General features: G+C 41.8%; 3 protein-coding genes across 12 annotated transcripts in view; 2 read left to right on the top strand and 1 right to left on the bottom strand.

Annotated features, from left to right (window-relative positions):
• The window catches only part of magu (SPARC related modular calcium binding-like protein magu), a 95,355-nt gene extending 93,601 nt beyond the window's left edge, over positions 1 to 1,754 (top strand). For all 10 annotated transcript variants that reach the window (XM_073989868.1, XM_073989871.1, XM_073989865.1 and 7 more), the window contains 3 exons: positions 618 to 752; positions 829 to 995; positions 1,086 to 1,754. In XM_073989868.1, the coding sequence (XP_073845969.1) occupies positions 618 to 752; positions 829 to 995; positions 1,086 to 1,147 (364 nt within the window). In that variant the 3' untranslated portion in view covers positions 1,148 to 1,754. The remainder of the gene's footprint in view (positions 1 to 617; positions 753 to 828; positions 996 to 1,085) is intronic.
• Positions 1 to 14,534, bottom strand: part of MED23 (mediator complex subunit 23) — a 238,667-nt gene that overhangs the window by 191,530 nt on the left and 32,603 nt on the right. The gene's annotated exons all lie outside the window — the stretch shown is intronic.
• On the top strand, positions 9,506 to 12,425 carry PIG-N (Phosphatidylinositol glycan anchor biosynthesis class N). The gene is made up of 2 exons (XM_073989708.1): positions 9,506 to 10,421; positions 10,482 to 12,425. Exons 1-2 carry the CDS (start codon positions 9,635 to 9,637, stop codon positions 12,347 to 12,349), a joined length of 2,655 nt encoding a protein of 884 aa, XP_073845809.1. The 5' UTR covers positions 9,506 to 9,634; the 3' UTR covers positions 12,350 to 12,425.

Below are 14,534 nucleotides of genomic sequence, written 5' to 3'. Positions count from 1 at the left end.
ATGACGAATTTTCAAATTCCGACGATGAATTTTCCTATAGAAAAGATGACGGAGTTTTTTGATGGATCCAAGGACAACGTGGTAGTTTATTGAAGGTACCAAACAAGTCGTGGATGGTTTTTGCAAGTCCCAAAGGCGTCGTGGAGATTTAAGGAAATACCCAAAGACATCGTATGGGGTATTTGCAAGACCCATAGGAAATGTGAAGGTTTAAGGAAATACCCAAAGAGAACCGTCATATAGCTCATAAACACAGAGAAAAAGACGTCCAGGCTTCTGCGACATAAAACTGGCAGATCCGAGGAAGTGTGTAGTTCAATTCAACAGGCAGATAGATGAGCACCAGAAAGTGACAGGGCGATAGCTCACACCAAATTTGGCAATCTTATTTCTTGAACGAATTCAGTCATAAATTACCCATTGCATCTAAATTGAGCAGATATAGCGTTGTTTGGTGGATCAAATATATAAAACCGATCAAATCTTTTAGAAGGATCTAAAATGACAAAGAAATAATGTTAAAAAACAACATCTTAGCTTTATATTCCAATTCATTGACTTACCTCTTGGTTTAAATTTTTTAATTATTGTTTTATTTTCTTTGTTTCATATTTTAGTGTAAATACAACAAATTGGAGTTCGGAAGAAGAACGTATAGCCACCTTAAGTTTTGTTATATTGGATAAGAATAAAAACTCAGCATTTGAAAAGAAAGAATGGAAGGCATTCCGTGAACTGGTAAATACTGTAAAGTAAGTTTAATTAAAGACAACAAAAAAAAACAAATTCTGAAACTGAAATAATGAAAAAATTGATATTTTTTGCTAGTAATCTGCGTAAATGTGGCCGCAAATTGCCACGATATTGTGATGTCGATAATGATAAGAAAATAACTCTAAGTGAATGGATAACCTGCCTCCAAACAACACCAAGATTAGACATGGCAGGAAGTGTGGGTGCTCAAAATGATGCCAAGCAACAAAACACCTCAATAAGTAAGTAGAAGAGGCGTCTGTGGAAAGAAAAACAACATTTAAGGGAGTCATTCATTAATGATCCTTTCTTTTTATTATCTTTTTTTCTAGGTGACACAAATTCTCCTAAATTAAGTGGATCGAATCCATTGGAACAGTATCTCAAAGATTAACTGTTATTTTCAGATGCTCTCTACTCTCCTCCCTCCCTCCCTCAATTCTCCAAACCACCCACTAACTTAAGTTTAATGTAAGACCAACCATCAACTTCTCTCATTATTCCAATTAAGAAGAAGAAGAAAGTTAACATTTTAAATGTCCACAAAGGATCGATATAAATATACGAGTATATAATTATTTTTAATATAAATATATTATTTTTGTGATTTGTGTTGTGTACAGTAGTTTTGATATTGAAAAAAATAAATAAAATAAAAGTTTTGTAGGTTTTCCGAGTGCCATGCTGTTTGTAAATTTCTTAAGAATAATATGTTTTATTTTGAAAATTCTTAAAGAAAAAAAAACATAGATGATGATCGCTCATCGTCTTCAGTTGAAATTTTTAAAAATATAAAACAAAAACTATTTTTGTTGGTTTCTTGTAAATAGATAGATGATATCCGATTAGTTTGTTAAGACACTTCTTTATTAATTTATACATTATTTTTATTGTATGTGTGTGTATTTTTTTGTTTAGTTACAAAATGTAAGATTTTATATATATTTTTTAGTTGTTTAAATAAAAAATAAAACAAAGAAAACTTATTTTAGAATGCAGAAGACGTTTGTTTTTTACATTTTCTACAATTATGCCCAGACAGACAAACCGTCTCCCATTTTCACAGATATAACTTTTTATTTCATTTTCATGTAAAATGTTCTCAAGTCGACTCCACTACCTAAAACACACTATAATAATTGTTCCACAAACATCCCGGAAGGGACAAGGGAGACTAAAACAGTCGATATAGGAGAATTATAAATGGCCCTTGGTGTTGCTGTTGGAAAAGAAGTACGAATTTAACAAACACGCCGTCATGGTGACCAAGAGAATGAAAGATAGTTTGATAGCAAATTTGGAAGGACAATTATAGAGACCCTAGGGACGACAAAGAACTAAATCAAGAACACAAGATGTTCTGCGATTCATATCTTCCAAATTGCGAAACGATCGTAGCATATTGGCTGGGTGTGCGGGACTTTGTTAGAATTCACTTTTTCAATACAAACACCTTAGGTCATGTTAGCTCAATTAACTCAATTAATTAAAAACTTTCATAATGTCCTTCGTCCTAATAAGAAAAAAACAAAAACCTTTTTCCACAACATCCCATACGGGACAAGGGAGACTTCTCTCATATCAATGAGTGCCCCCCGATTCATATTTTAATGATATGGGACCTACTGTTTATCGCCGAGTCCGAAGGCTGAAAATTTTTGATGCCACCGTTGAAAATTTTTGATGTTGCCTGGCCGGAGAATCGAACCCACGAACTTCTGCGTGCAAAGCGGGCGTGAATGCCATTGCACCACGGTGGCACCCAATCGTCCTAATAAGACAACAATAAATAAAAGTGTTCAGAACAGCCAATACGACCAAAAGTGTAGAGGCGTTTTTGGCATGACCAAAAGACGATGGGGGTCATTAATCACTTTCGGGCCCGAGACAGCCAGTTCTATTTTTGTATATTTTTCACCATTGGAGCGGCAATATATCCCCGAATGCATGCCCCTAGCTCTCTTGGTTCGTGCCAAGATAACGATGAACCCCGGGCCATGGCTCTGTTCCGTTTGACTGCAAATGAGTGTGATGAGCTTCTTCATACGCAGTCAGAAGATCCAAGAGTTAGGGATCTTACTCATTTGGGCCCGCATGAAGTCTTAAAGGTAGTGCTTAAGCAGCGAAGCTTTTTAAGGCGCTATGTCTTCCCATGATGAGCAGCTGTTTCACAATTGCCCAATATCAGCATGGATTCCCGATTTGGGCATATTCACACATATCGGTCGTGGACTGAACCAGACCAGGCCGTGCCAGCGAACAGTTCTGGTGGTTCTTGATCTATCGAAGGCCTCAATGCCTTCAATACAGTCAAACTGTTGGAGGATGCAGAGAAGACTTTCTTCCAGGAGTGTTTGACACGTTGAATAATCAAGGATATGTGTGGACCAACGTCGTTTGTGAAATTCAAAAGTCGAAGACCTTTGAGTGAAACAGGGAGTTCATCAAGGCGGAGTGGTATCTCCGGAAATGAAACTCAACCTTTCTGTAATTCCACACCTTCCTGGCGACGTGGAGATCGTAATAAATGCGGATGATTGTACGATCTTGGCGTCAGGTCCTACCGTCGATGACATATGGGATAGGTTAAATGTCTAAATATCTGACTAAGTGAAGTTCTTCCATCTAAGGAATATAAAAATAACCGCCGCTAAATCTTCTGCCACACAGTTTACCACTTGGACCACTAAAATGAAGCCCCCCCTGAACGTATTGGTCGATTCCAACCACTTACTACCCCAAGATTTAGGGTTTAGCGTTCGAAGGTATGTTTAAGACGTCCGCCCAAACCATTATTTTTTGGTACAAAATCACATGTAGGAACAAAGACCCTAAGTCTCTGGTCGGCAGTACCTGGGATGCTGAGAACAAAAATATGTTGACTGCTTATAAAGCAATAGGCCGGTCTGTGGTGAACTATTGGGCGCCAGAGCTGTATGCACATGTTATCGATAATTTGTGGAAAAATAGTCAAACCCGCAAGAATGCTCCATTCTTATGAAAGCAGTCGGCCATATTCATGAACAGGCGAACATTTTTATTTAATTGAAGATTTTGTCGGTGCATCCGCACAATAAGTTGTCACCATGAGCATCCCTGCCACAATCCCCAGCCAGGCACGTCAGGACAGTTCTTCATGTTGTAAAGAGAGAGAGAGAGAGAGGTCCCAAGGAAGAGAAAGAGAGATCTTAATGGTGTGTGAGCCTTTTCAACAGATGAGTGTTGAGCACACTAAGGCTATTCTCAAGTCGATAGGCAGCAGCACTAGTTCCAGTTCAATCCCACGGCGGCAAAGTTTTTTCGATAGCGGAATGACCCGGATCCACAAACACCCGTGTTCCGACCACCCAAACTAAGGTGAGATGTGAGTGGGTGCTTCTCAGGGTTTTTTTTTTACTCGTTCATGTGAGAGACTATGTTGCAACATGCTGCGTGAACACAGCACCCATTCTCCCGCAGTCCCCCTTGCAGCACTTAACACCAGCCGTTGCTGTTTCAATTCCTGAAAATCCATCATTTTTGCAATTGCAATGGACTCGGAGGTAAGAACGAGGAAATAGTAGATTTAAAGATTAGGAAGAAATATCATGGTCGCGGTGTTGCTGAAAACCATGACCCGTGGAACTGCCCAGATAGACTTGCTGAATGTATCTGAATGTATACATCCCATCGATAAATAGCTGAACTCTAGGTTATAGGCCCAATATTAGGCGTTTTTAGAAGGTCATAACCCTCTGGTCCTGTGCTGACTAAGCAGATCTACGTTTTGCACGGCCAGACGTTACCTGGACGCCCAACGAGAATTAGCGTCACCAGGCAATGACGTCAACTGGTAAGCCGGCGTTTCACTTGGATCAGACCATCTCCCTATATAATTATCTCCATCAGCAGACCGTCCGATTGCATCATCTCTGAACGCCGCACTTTCATCAATCGTGGGAAAGCGCTTCTCCTCCAGAAAGGAGGATCCTAGACAAAAACACTGCTGTAGCCGCACACCATATACCTGCTGATCCCACGGCAGCGGGTTCTTTCGTACCGGATTGACCCGGAACAACACAAAACCAATGTTCCGGCCAGCGGCTGCCACCTCAGTGTGTACATGTTTGTATTTGTTTCGTTTTTCTGTATTGGGAGCAGCATATCCCGGAATTCCTGCTCCGAATTCTATTTGTCCGTCCCGGGACGGAGGAAAACCAAGGACCAATATATCTGTGCTCAGTTTGTCACATCCGCATCTTCACCCACATCCAACCTTCGGTGAGATGCAATAGATGTCAGGAGTGGGTGCATCTAAGGGGTTGCTCTGGACCATAGCCGACAAACAAGAGAGCACACAAAACTCTGAATATTGCCAATTTTTGACAGTGTGTTAGTAAGGTTGTATGCCCACATGCTGCAAAACAAAAACAAATCAAAACACTTGCTCTCTTTTGTGCGCTCTTTCGTTGCGTTCGGGTCATGTGTGTGTGTGAATAGCCGAAAAACTTCGTAACTTTAACAATATCAAAGAACGACATTGCTCTGGACTCGTCCACGTGAGGGACTACGCCGGGGACTATGTTGCTGCATGCTGTGTGAACACAGTCCCAAGTGAGTCGTCGTCGGATTACGAGACTCCCTCGTCGTCTGATTACGAAACTCCCCCGTAGTCCCCTCGGCAACAACCACACATGCAGCCTTTAACACCAGCCGTTGTTGTCCCAATCCCCGATAATGCAGCCTTTTTGCAATTGAATTGCAATGGAATCCGAGGTAAGATCGAGGAGATAGTAGATTTTATGAGTCGGAAGAACATCAAGGTCGCGGCGGTGCAGGAAACCAAGCTGAACAACAACCGCAGCTAAAAGCATTGTGATGGTTACAATGTTTTGAGGAAAGATCACACCAGAAGTGGAGGTGGGGGATTGGCTTTCCTATTGCACCAGTCTGTCCAATACAGACCTATCTCGCTTGAGCCTGCCTCTAATGACCCGTACATGGAATGTATGGGGGTAGCAGTCAGGTGTGGAGCTGCCGAGATAGAGTTGCTGAATATATACATCCCGCCGAGAAATAGCTGTATCCCTGATTATAGGCCTGACATTAGCCCGCTCTTGCAAGGTCATAATCGTCTGGTCCTGGGGGATTTGAATGCGCATCATGAGATGTGGCATTCGGCCTCGGAAACGACCAGAGAGGTAAAGCGCTGGCTGAGCAGATTGATAGCTCTACGATTTGCACGGTCAATGAGGACGCCCCTACCAGAATTAGAGGAGAGTGTCACAGTTCGCCTGACATAACCATCGTGTCACCTGGTCTGACAAAAGACGTTACCTGGCAACCCGTCATTTCCCTTGGATCAGACCATCTCCCCATAATTGTCTCCATTAGCAGACCACCCGACTTCATCACCTCTAAACGCCGCACGTTCGTCAATCATAAAAAAGCTGATTGGCCGAGTTTCAGAGAGTTCACCAATCACCGCTTCAGCATTCGTTCAGATGTTCGGGTAGCGGAAAGGACGTTCCGGGACATCATCACTGCTGCAGCCGCTCGCCATATCCCTGCTGGTCGAATACCCGAAGTAAGACCAAATTTCCCAGCAGAGGCGACGGGATTAGCAAATGAGGGTGATGAGCTTCGTCGTATCAACCCCAATGACCCCAGAGTCAGGGAGCTGACACTGGAAGTTAACAGGCTGGTCGGCGAGCATAAGCGGAACAAATGGTTAAATCATCTGAAGAGCTGCAACATTGGAGCCGGTATAGGTGAATTGTGGGCAACGGTTAAGTCACTCTCGAACCCTGGAAGAAGGGAAGATAGGACCTCAGTCACGTTTGGCGACGTTACGTTGACTGACCCGAAGAGGTGCGCAAGTAATTTCAATCGACAGTTTGTCGAGCATCCCTAGAGTGACAGGGCGAAGAGAAGAGTATTACGTCGCATAAGATCTCTTCCTGCCGAGGATGAACCACCACAATTTACAATGGATGATGTTGCCAATGCCATCAGGAACGCTAAATCATCCAAAGCGTTGGGCCCTGATGGAATCTCCATGGTAATGTTGAAGCAGCTGGATGAGCCGGGAGTCGAGTATCTCACCAAAGTCTTCAACTTGTCGCTAGCCACCCTCGTTGTTCCCGAAGTCTGGAAAATGGGCAGGGTGGTCCCACTACGGAAGCCAGGCAAGGATGCCAGCAAAAGTGAATCGTACAGACCGATTTCGCTTTTGTCGCCCGTAGCAAAGACACTTGAGGCCTTGATCCTCCCCAGTATCAGAAATAGCTATCAAGTTGCCGATCATCAACATGGATTCCGTAAGCAGCACAGCGCTGCACGCCATTACCACATATATCTGTAAAGGACTCAACCAGAGACGGCCGTGCGATAGAACAGTGATGGTGGCGCTTGACTTATCAAAAGCCTTTGATACAGTCAGGCACTCCACGCTGTTTGAGGACATTGAGCAGACAACCCTCCGGCCAAGCATGAAAAGTTGGATAGTCAACTATATGTGTGGACGCCAGTCGTACGTGGAATTCAGGAATAAGAAGTCCAAACCCCGTAGAGTGAAACAGGGAGTTCCACAAGGTGGGGTGATATCTCCGGAACTGTTTAACCTCTACCCCTCCTGTATTCCACTCCCTCCAGACGGCATTGATATCGTGACGTATGCGGATGATTGCACGATCCTGGCGTCGGGTACCTATCCTGATGACATCTGTGAGAGACTGAACAACTATTTAACCGATCTTACCACCTTTTTCCATTCGAGGAATATGCAGATTTCCCCCACAAAATCTACAGCCACTCTGTTCACCACATGGACAGCGCAGTTTGGACGTGAGTTGAATGTCGTGGTCGACGGTAGCAGAATTCCGACCACAAACTGCCCTAAAATTTTAGGGGTCACATTCGACACTACATTCACGTCGTGCGCACACGCCACAGCTATCTGCGACAAGTTGAAAAGTAGGAACAAGGTTCTCAAGTCCCTGGCCGGCAGCACTTGGGGTGCAGATAAAGAAACCTTGTTGGCCACGTATAACGCGATAGTTCGGTCTGTGGTAAGCTACGCGGCTCCAGTCTGGTGTTCGAGATTGTGTGATTCGAACTGGAAAAAGATTCAAACTTGCCAGAATGCCGCCCTGAGAACAGCGACAGGGTGCCTCCTCAAATCTTCAGTGGACCATTTACATGAGGAGGCAAAAATTCTTCCTGTAAAGCAACACAGTGAGATGCTTTCGTTGCATTACCTGCTTGGATGTTATCGTGTGAGCCATCCCAATCACCATCTTGTGGGTAGACCCGGGCCATTCAGGGAGATCAGGAAGGATATGCATGCTCTAGAGGGAGAGGTCCAACGATACAGGAGAGAACCCCTAGATCAACAAGCATATCAAGCAGGATTGAATAGCATTCACACGGACGCAGTTGCCAAGGCCTTAAGCAATTATAGTGTGAATAAAGTACTCGGAGTACATCCTCCATCTATCGCAGCTGAGGAGCGTCAGCTGCCACGACAAACCAGAGTAGTTTTGGCTCAACTACGCTCAGGATATTGCAGTCGCCTAAATTCTTATTGAGCGGAAATCGATCGCGCCGTGCAAGACATATGCCCAGTATGCGGCATGGGCCCGCACGACACACAACACCTTTTTAACTGCCCCGCCAAACCTACCCATCTAACTCCAGTGGATCTGTGGATACATCCCATCGAAGCAGCCACTTTTCTGGAACTGGAGATAGACCCAGAGCCAGATTGAACAGAGGAACGAACAAATAAACATAAAAACACTGTTACAACAACAACAACACAATACCCTTACCACAGGGTGGAGGAGGGTATAAAAATAAACTCGGATGCAAAATTTTAGCGTTCTATCTGAACTTTTGCGGACGCTAGAGTGATTACAACAAGCGGACAGACGGACGGAGATGACTAGATCGTCTTAGAATTTTATCCTGATCAAGAATATATATACTTTATATGGTCGCAGATGATTAGTTCGATGTGTTACCAACAGAAAAACAAAGTTATCATACCCTCCATACGCGAACAAAAGTTTCTCCAAAATTATAAGTTTTCTTCAAGTAGCCGGTCTTCGGCCGGGATTTAAGACTTTCTCCTATGGACAGGAGCCAAAAAGCGTAAACGCAACCAAAAGTACTCACCACGAGCTTTAAAATGATACCCATATTGCCCCAGTAAAAATAGTAAAATGTCAAGACCCATATCTCGGGAAGTATGGACTTCCCCCTGGAAAGATATATATAGTTCTGATCAGGGTCCCAAGGACTACCTATGGTGACAATTTCAGCCCGATCCGAGAGGTGCCCATAAATAAAGTAATGGTGATAAAATAGGACTTTCCCGAAATGTCAAGACCCATATCTCATGAAGTATGGACTTCCCCCGGGAAAGATATATATAGTCGTGATCAGGGTCCCAAGGACTACCTATGGTAAAAATTTCAGCCCGATCGGAGAGGTGCCCCTAAACGAGACTGGTTCCAAACAAAGTTACAAACATTTCATATGCTGTTACAACAACAACAAATACTTGAATATTCATAAACCTCGCCTTTATGCTGGAAAATTGTTATATTTATGTCCCACACATGGCATAATTACCCAGGTAGTGGTAGTTCTGCCATGGTCCCACATTTCTAGTTGTTTCCACTGTGCGTAGTACTAAATTTGTTCGAAAAAATACAACACTGTTCTGAATAAAACAATACAAATTCGCTTTCATATGGCGAGAACAGCTGATATTTGTTTATCATGACTTGAATTCGCCACACCAACTATTTGTTTTACAAATCGAATTGAAGTGAAGTTGTCAAGTTGTTATCAGAAACAAATACAAGAAATACGGCAAACAAATGTTTTCATCAAAATGTGGATAATATACGTTGTAGTCCTACACATTCTGCTGCTGGGTTCAATATTTGTGATTTACTTTCGTTCGCCAGTTATAACAAACCTAAACCCCCAACCACCATTATCTCTGGAGGCTCCGGCAAAACGTTTGGTACTCTTTGTAACCGATGGCCTGAGGGCTGAATCATTTTTCCAAGACCAATGTAAACATATACCACACCTAAAGAGGTTAATTCGTGACGCGGAGAATGGATTAGTTGGTATATCTCACACCCGTGTACCCACCGAATCAAGACCGGGTCATATAGCCCTGATTGCTGGACTCTATGAAGATCCATCGGCTGTAACAAGAGGTTGGAAAGAAAATCCCATTGAATTTGATACGGTATTTAATCGAAGTGAAAAAACATATGCTTGGGGTGCCAATGATGTGTTGCATATCTTCTCACGACTATCTAAAGCGGATGAGAAACGTTTGTTCTTTGACTCCTATTCTCATGAATTGGATTTTTCGGGGAAAGAGAAAACCTATGAATTGGATCAATGGGTATTTGAGAAGGTGGAGAAATTTTTGCAACGGAAATCTCAGGAGTTGCAAACGGAAGAAAAGGTGGTATATTTCTTGCATTTATTGGGTTTGGATACTGCTGGTCATGTCCATAAACCTAATACGGAGTTATTTTTGGAAAATCTTTTATATACCCAAGAGGGTATAACAAAAATGTACCAACTGTTTGAATCTACTTTTAAGGATGGTAAAACGGCTTATGTTTTGACGTCAGATCATGGCATGACAAATGCTGGTAAGTGGAAAATGGGATAATAGAAAGTCCTTTTTACATTTAATTTTCTTTTTTCTTCAGGTTCCCACGGTGCTGGTGAGACATTTGAAACCGAAACCCCCTTCTTTGTGTGGGGTGCTGGCATCAATCCAAAACCTTTTGCCACTGAAGAAAAATATCAATTGGATGGAGAAACCAATCGCCCACTTTATCGTTTGGAACAAGCCCAAATAGCCCCCTTAATGTCTGCCTTGTTGGGTATAGGCACACCCATGAATAATTTTGGTATTTTACCCAGAAATTATATAAATGCTTCGCAAGAATACATTTCATTGGCGGCCCAAAATAATGCATATCAGCTGGAGGAGCAATATCAAGCCTTACTAAAGCAGCACCAAGAAGGTTATCTAACTGAATTTCTTCCAAAATTTAACGAAGACATTGAGGGTATTAAGGCAAACATTCGTAATCAAGTTGATAAGAAGCAATTTGCTTTGGCTTTGGATACAAGTTATAGACTCATGGAATCGGCTCTAAAAGGCATTGAATACTATTTTGGCTATTATCGCTGGCCTTTGCTGGCAGCTACCACAGCCACATTTGTTGGCTTTATGGGAATATTACTAAAATTATTACTGATTGGCAGTGGCAGTAGTGATGGTGGCAACAACCACTCCAAGTGGCACATCAAACAGTTTCCGCATAGGAATCGTCTGCTGGTGATTGGCATTGGTTTGTTAATATTGAGTTTTTGTTTGTTGCAACAATTGCCCATTTCGGTCAGCATATATCTGCTGCTTCCTACAGTGGTTTGGTACTTCTTTGTCACAACAAGGTCCCAAAGTCTTAACAAGCTTTTCAGTATTAAACAATTACTAGTTTTAATAGCTTGCTCCGAGCTTTTGGTTTACAGTTTCTTTGATAGAAGAGCTATTTCGTTGGGATTTCTTTTGTTTACTTTATACGAGAAACTTAATAGGAAGTCATTTAGTGATAATAAATTGAAATTTTTTATAGGTCTGTTATTAGGTTTAATATTAATTGTATTTCCCTTATTACCCAACTCTGTGGGTTATAGCCATAATCTTCTAATATATTTGGGAATTGCGTTAACTATTTTACGTTCCTTTTTAGTTAAAGTTCCACTTAATATTGGGGATCGAATTGTGGCTTTATTGGCCTTAACTAATGGAGCCTTATGTATTTATAGACATTCCCAGCAACATGGTTTACTTTTAGTTTCCCAAATCCTTTCCTGGTCATTTTTGGCTTACATTCTAGTCGTTTTAGTTAGGCCATCGCAGCTTTCCCTTAAGCAGCGCCTAGAGCGTTTAATATTTCTCTTAACCTCCTTGTATTGCCTATTTTGCACCTCCTATGAAGCGGTATTTGTTTTATTACTTATCACCGAACTGATGTCTTCAGTTGATGGAAAAAAGGCACCGAGCCTTGTTAATTCATCGTCTTCTTCTTCTAGTCACATATCTGAATGTTTTCGTTATGCTTTCCTAATGCTTCTCTATACGTTCTTTTCGTTTTTCGGCACTGGCAACATAGCCTCAATTAGCTCCTTTGATCCCAACATTATACGTTGTTTCCTAACAACCTTTTCCCCGTTTGTAATAATGTTTTTGGTTATATTGAAACTTATTATACCACTTCTCTTGATTATGTCCATTATTTTGGCTGTGTCGCCCTTCGCCTTACAATATGAGAGACAGATTTTCATATGTCTTTTGATTTTGTGCGATATAATGGGCCTGAATTTCTTATTCTTGGTGAAGAATCAAGGTTCATGGCTGGAAATTGGTTCATCCATATCACACTTTGTTATAATGGAAGTCACAACATTGGTTCTTATCGTGTTTGTCTTTATATCCAAGTTGATTTTGAAAATTCGATCATCAGATGAGGTCCGGCTAGGTTACAATGGTAACAAATTTAATTGAATTAGTACTGTAAATGTTTTTTTTTTTTTTTAATAATTTGACTGAAAACATGACACAAATAAATAAACACAATTACATAATAGGTTTGTCCTTTTACGTACTGAACTTTACTGAACATTGTTTCTTCAGTAATGTTTAGCAACATTTCAATTATACAATTGTCAAAACTTTACTGAAGAAAAAATGTTCAGTAAAGTTCAGCACGTAAAAAGACAAACCAAATATACATCTTTTATTCCGTACTTAAAGTTCAGTTCAGAATAATTATAAGTCGATTTTGTCGTCAGCTAAAAACCCTCAGCCTATGAGTGTACAACAAAAAAACAGTAACAGGAGTGGTAGGACTTGAATATACTATAAACAACGAACGCACAGTGCGTGCCACGACAGCGGCAAAAACGTTCAAATACATCCGAGTACAAATATATTAATGGGCGTCGCTAGGGAACATTCCAATTAGAAGGGTTGTGAATTTTGGCAGTGATACGTCAAGTAGTTTTGTCTACCTATAGGAGGGTTCAAACATTCCAGAGGTTAAACAGTTTCGGAGATATCAACCTGTTTCACTCTTTCATTGTCCTCGAACGACGTGGAGTGCTTGACAGTATCAAAGGCTTTTAATAAGTCGAGCGACACCAACACTGTTCCAACTCACGACCTTTTCTAATTGAGTCCTCGATTAATTTGTTTGAAGATCGCGTGGAGCGCTATTGTCCTGCTGTGCTGCTAGCTGAATCCATGTTGATGATCGCAAACTGGATAGCTATTTCCGATGCTGAAGAGGATTAAAGCCTAAAGGAAATAGGTTTGTACGATTCACCTGCCTGGCTTCAGTAGAGGGACCACCTGCATATTTTCCAGACTACGGGAACGATATTGATGACTACCCAGCAAACCAAATGTCTGATGTCCGACACGTCTGAACAATTTCGGAAGCAGTCGTTCAGATTTCGTTCCGATTTCTAAACGATTTTTCGGAGAGGAAATAGTTCAGATGTTGTATCGATTTCGTTCCGATTTCGGAACGAATGTCGAAAAGAAATTTCCTTTCCGAGTTTCCCAAGGATTTTCTTCAGATTTCGTTACGAAATCGGACCGAAATCGATCCGATGTCGTTCCGAAATTATGTCAACCACTTCATACAGCTTTCGTTAAGATATCGTTACGATTTCGGATCAGATATCGGACGTATCGTCCGAATTTTGTTCCGATTTCATTACGATGTCGGTACGATTGGTTTGCTGGGTAGCGATTCCCGGCTCATCCAGCTGTTACCATGGAGATTACATCGGGACCCAACGCTTTGAACGACTTAACGTTCCTGATGACATTCGCAACATTATCCATTGTAAATTGTGGAGAGTCATCCTCTGCAGGAAGAGATCTAATCCCAGCAAACCAAATGTCTGATGTCCGACATGTCTGAACAATTTCGGAAGCAAAGTCGTTCAGATTTCGTTCCGATTTTTCGGAGAGGAAATAGTTCAGATTTTGTACCGATTTCGTTCCGATTTCGGAACGAATGTCGAAAAGAAATTTCCTTTCCGAGTTTCCCAAGGATTTTCTTCAGATTTCGTTACGAAATCGGACCGAAATCGATCCGATGTCGTTCCGAAATTATGTCAACCACTTCATACAGCTTTCGTTAAGATATCGTTACGATTTCGGATCAGATATCGGACGTATCGTCCGAATTTTGTTCCGATTTCATTACGATGTCGGTACGATTGGTTTGCTGGGTAGCGATTCCCGGCTCATCCAGCTGTTACCACGGAGATTACATCGGGACCCAACGCTTTGAACGACTTAACGTTCCTGATGACATTCGCAACATTATCCATTGTAAATTGTGGAGAGTCATCCTCTGCAGGAAGAGATCTAATCCCAGCAAACCAAATGTCTGATGTCCGACATGTCTGAACAATTTCGGAAGCAAAGTCGTTCAGATTTCGTTCCGATTTTTCGGAGAGGAAATAGTTCAGATTTTGTACCGATTTCGTTCCGATTTCGGAACGAATGTCGGAAAGAAATTTCCTTTCCAATTTCCCAAGGATTTTCTTCAAATTTCGTCACGAAATCGGACCGAAATCGATCCGATGTCGCTCCGACATTTCGTTCCGAAATTATGTCAACCATTTAAACAACATTCGTTAAGATATCGTTACGAATTCGGATCAGATATCGG

This window comes from Musca autumnalis, unplaced genomic scaffold (genome assembly GCF_047663935.1).
Source record: "Musca autumnalis isolate F117 unplaced genomic scaffold, ASM4766393v1 scaffold_5, whole genome shotgun sequence".
Taxonomy (NCBI): Eukaryota; Metazoa; Arthropoda; class Insecta; order Diptera; family Muscidae; genus Musca; species Musca autumnalis.
Note: the sequence above shows the minus strand (reverse complement) of the source record. Positions and strands in the feature narration are given on the sequence as shown.

Excerpts from the sequence above, each read along its gene's own strand:
- PIG-N (XM_073989708.1), top strand. The coding sequence starts at position 9,635 with ATGTGGATAATATACGTTGTAGTCCTACACATTCTGCTGCTGGGTTCA. Across the intron at positions 10,422-10,481 it reads TCATGGCATGACAAATGCTG|GTTCCCACGGTGCTGGTGAG; the intron begins GTAAGTGGAAAA and ends TTTTTTCTTCAG.